At 56.2% G+C, this 873-nt stretch overlaps 1 protein-coding gene across 1 annotated transcript; it reads left to right on the forward strand.

The window, feature by feature from the left end:
* Positions 1–141: 141 nt before the first annotated feature.
* BDQ94DRAFT_179996 (uncharacterized protein) lies at positions 142–772 on the forward strand (the record flags this gene model as incomplete). Its single annotated transcript, XM_026773523.1, has 3 exons — positions 142–553; positions 610–674; positions 755–772. 3 exons carry the CDS (start codon positions 142–144, stop codon positions 770–772), a joined length of 495 nt encoding a protein of 164 aa, XP_026619210.1.
* Positions 773–873: the final 101 nt, after the last annotated feature.

Below are 873 nucleotides of genomic sequence, written 5' to 3' on the forward strand. Positions count from 1 at the left end.
TCCCGCTGGCAAGTGGTTGGTGCTGGGGCACTATGGATCGTGCTGAGTGTGGTGGCCGTCTCTCATGCAGTTCTCGTCCAACAACGCTGGAGTGCTGGACGGCCCACCGTAACCATACGTCCCCTTCATGAGCTGCTTCGCATGGACATTACAGTGTCCCCCCATTGGCACATCCGGCCAGGGCAGTACGTATACCTCTGGTTGCCTCACGCGGGATTTCGCTCGTGCTTCCAACTCCAGCCCTCCTATGTCGCTTACTGGGATGATGCGCCCGGACCGCGCATCCTGTACGTTCTGACCCGACCACGAGCCTCCAGCCTCAGTACACGACTCTACCTCCGCGAATGGCTACACCAGCGTCGACAGCCCGCACTGTTGCTGGGCCCATACGGCCGATCGATCGACTTTTCTCTGTTTGGGACGATCGTGTTCATCGTAGAGGACATTGGCATGTTGCGAGTGCTTCCCTATATCCGCATGGTCGTCCAGGCGAGCGAGCAGCGGCAGGCCATGGTACACAAGTTGAAAACCGTGTGGCAAATGCAAGATTTTGGTATAGCCGTGTCTTGATGCATTTCCCGATACTGCAGACATACTGAAGGACCCTAGACCACCAATGCTGGCTGGGCGATTGGATGCAGGACCTGTTGGACCTCGACCGCGGTGAATTTAAGGTATGTGACAACCCTCTACGGCCAGTCTTAATGCCGTCCTGACTGAGATAGATTCTTGAATTTCGTCTGTATTACCTTAGAAAGGGGACTTCCGTTAACCCTGGCGACGGGTTCGGCGAACGAATTAAGCTGCGTCAAGGGCCAATGGTGGCCAGGGAAGTCGTCCAAGGTCACCTGAGCAAGCGTCGTGGGAAGCTAG

The sequence above is a fragment of the Aspergillus welwitschiae genome, assembly GCF_003344945.1.
Source record: "Aspergillus welwitschiae strain CBS 139.54b unplaced genomic scaffold BDQ94scaffold_200, whole genome shotgun sequence".
Lineage (NCBI taxonomy): Eukaryota > Fungi > Ascomycota > Eurotiomycetes > Eurotiales > Aspergillaceae > Aspergillus > Aspergillus welwitschiae.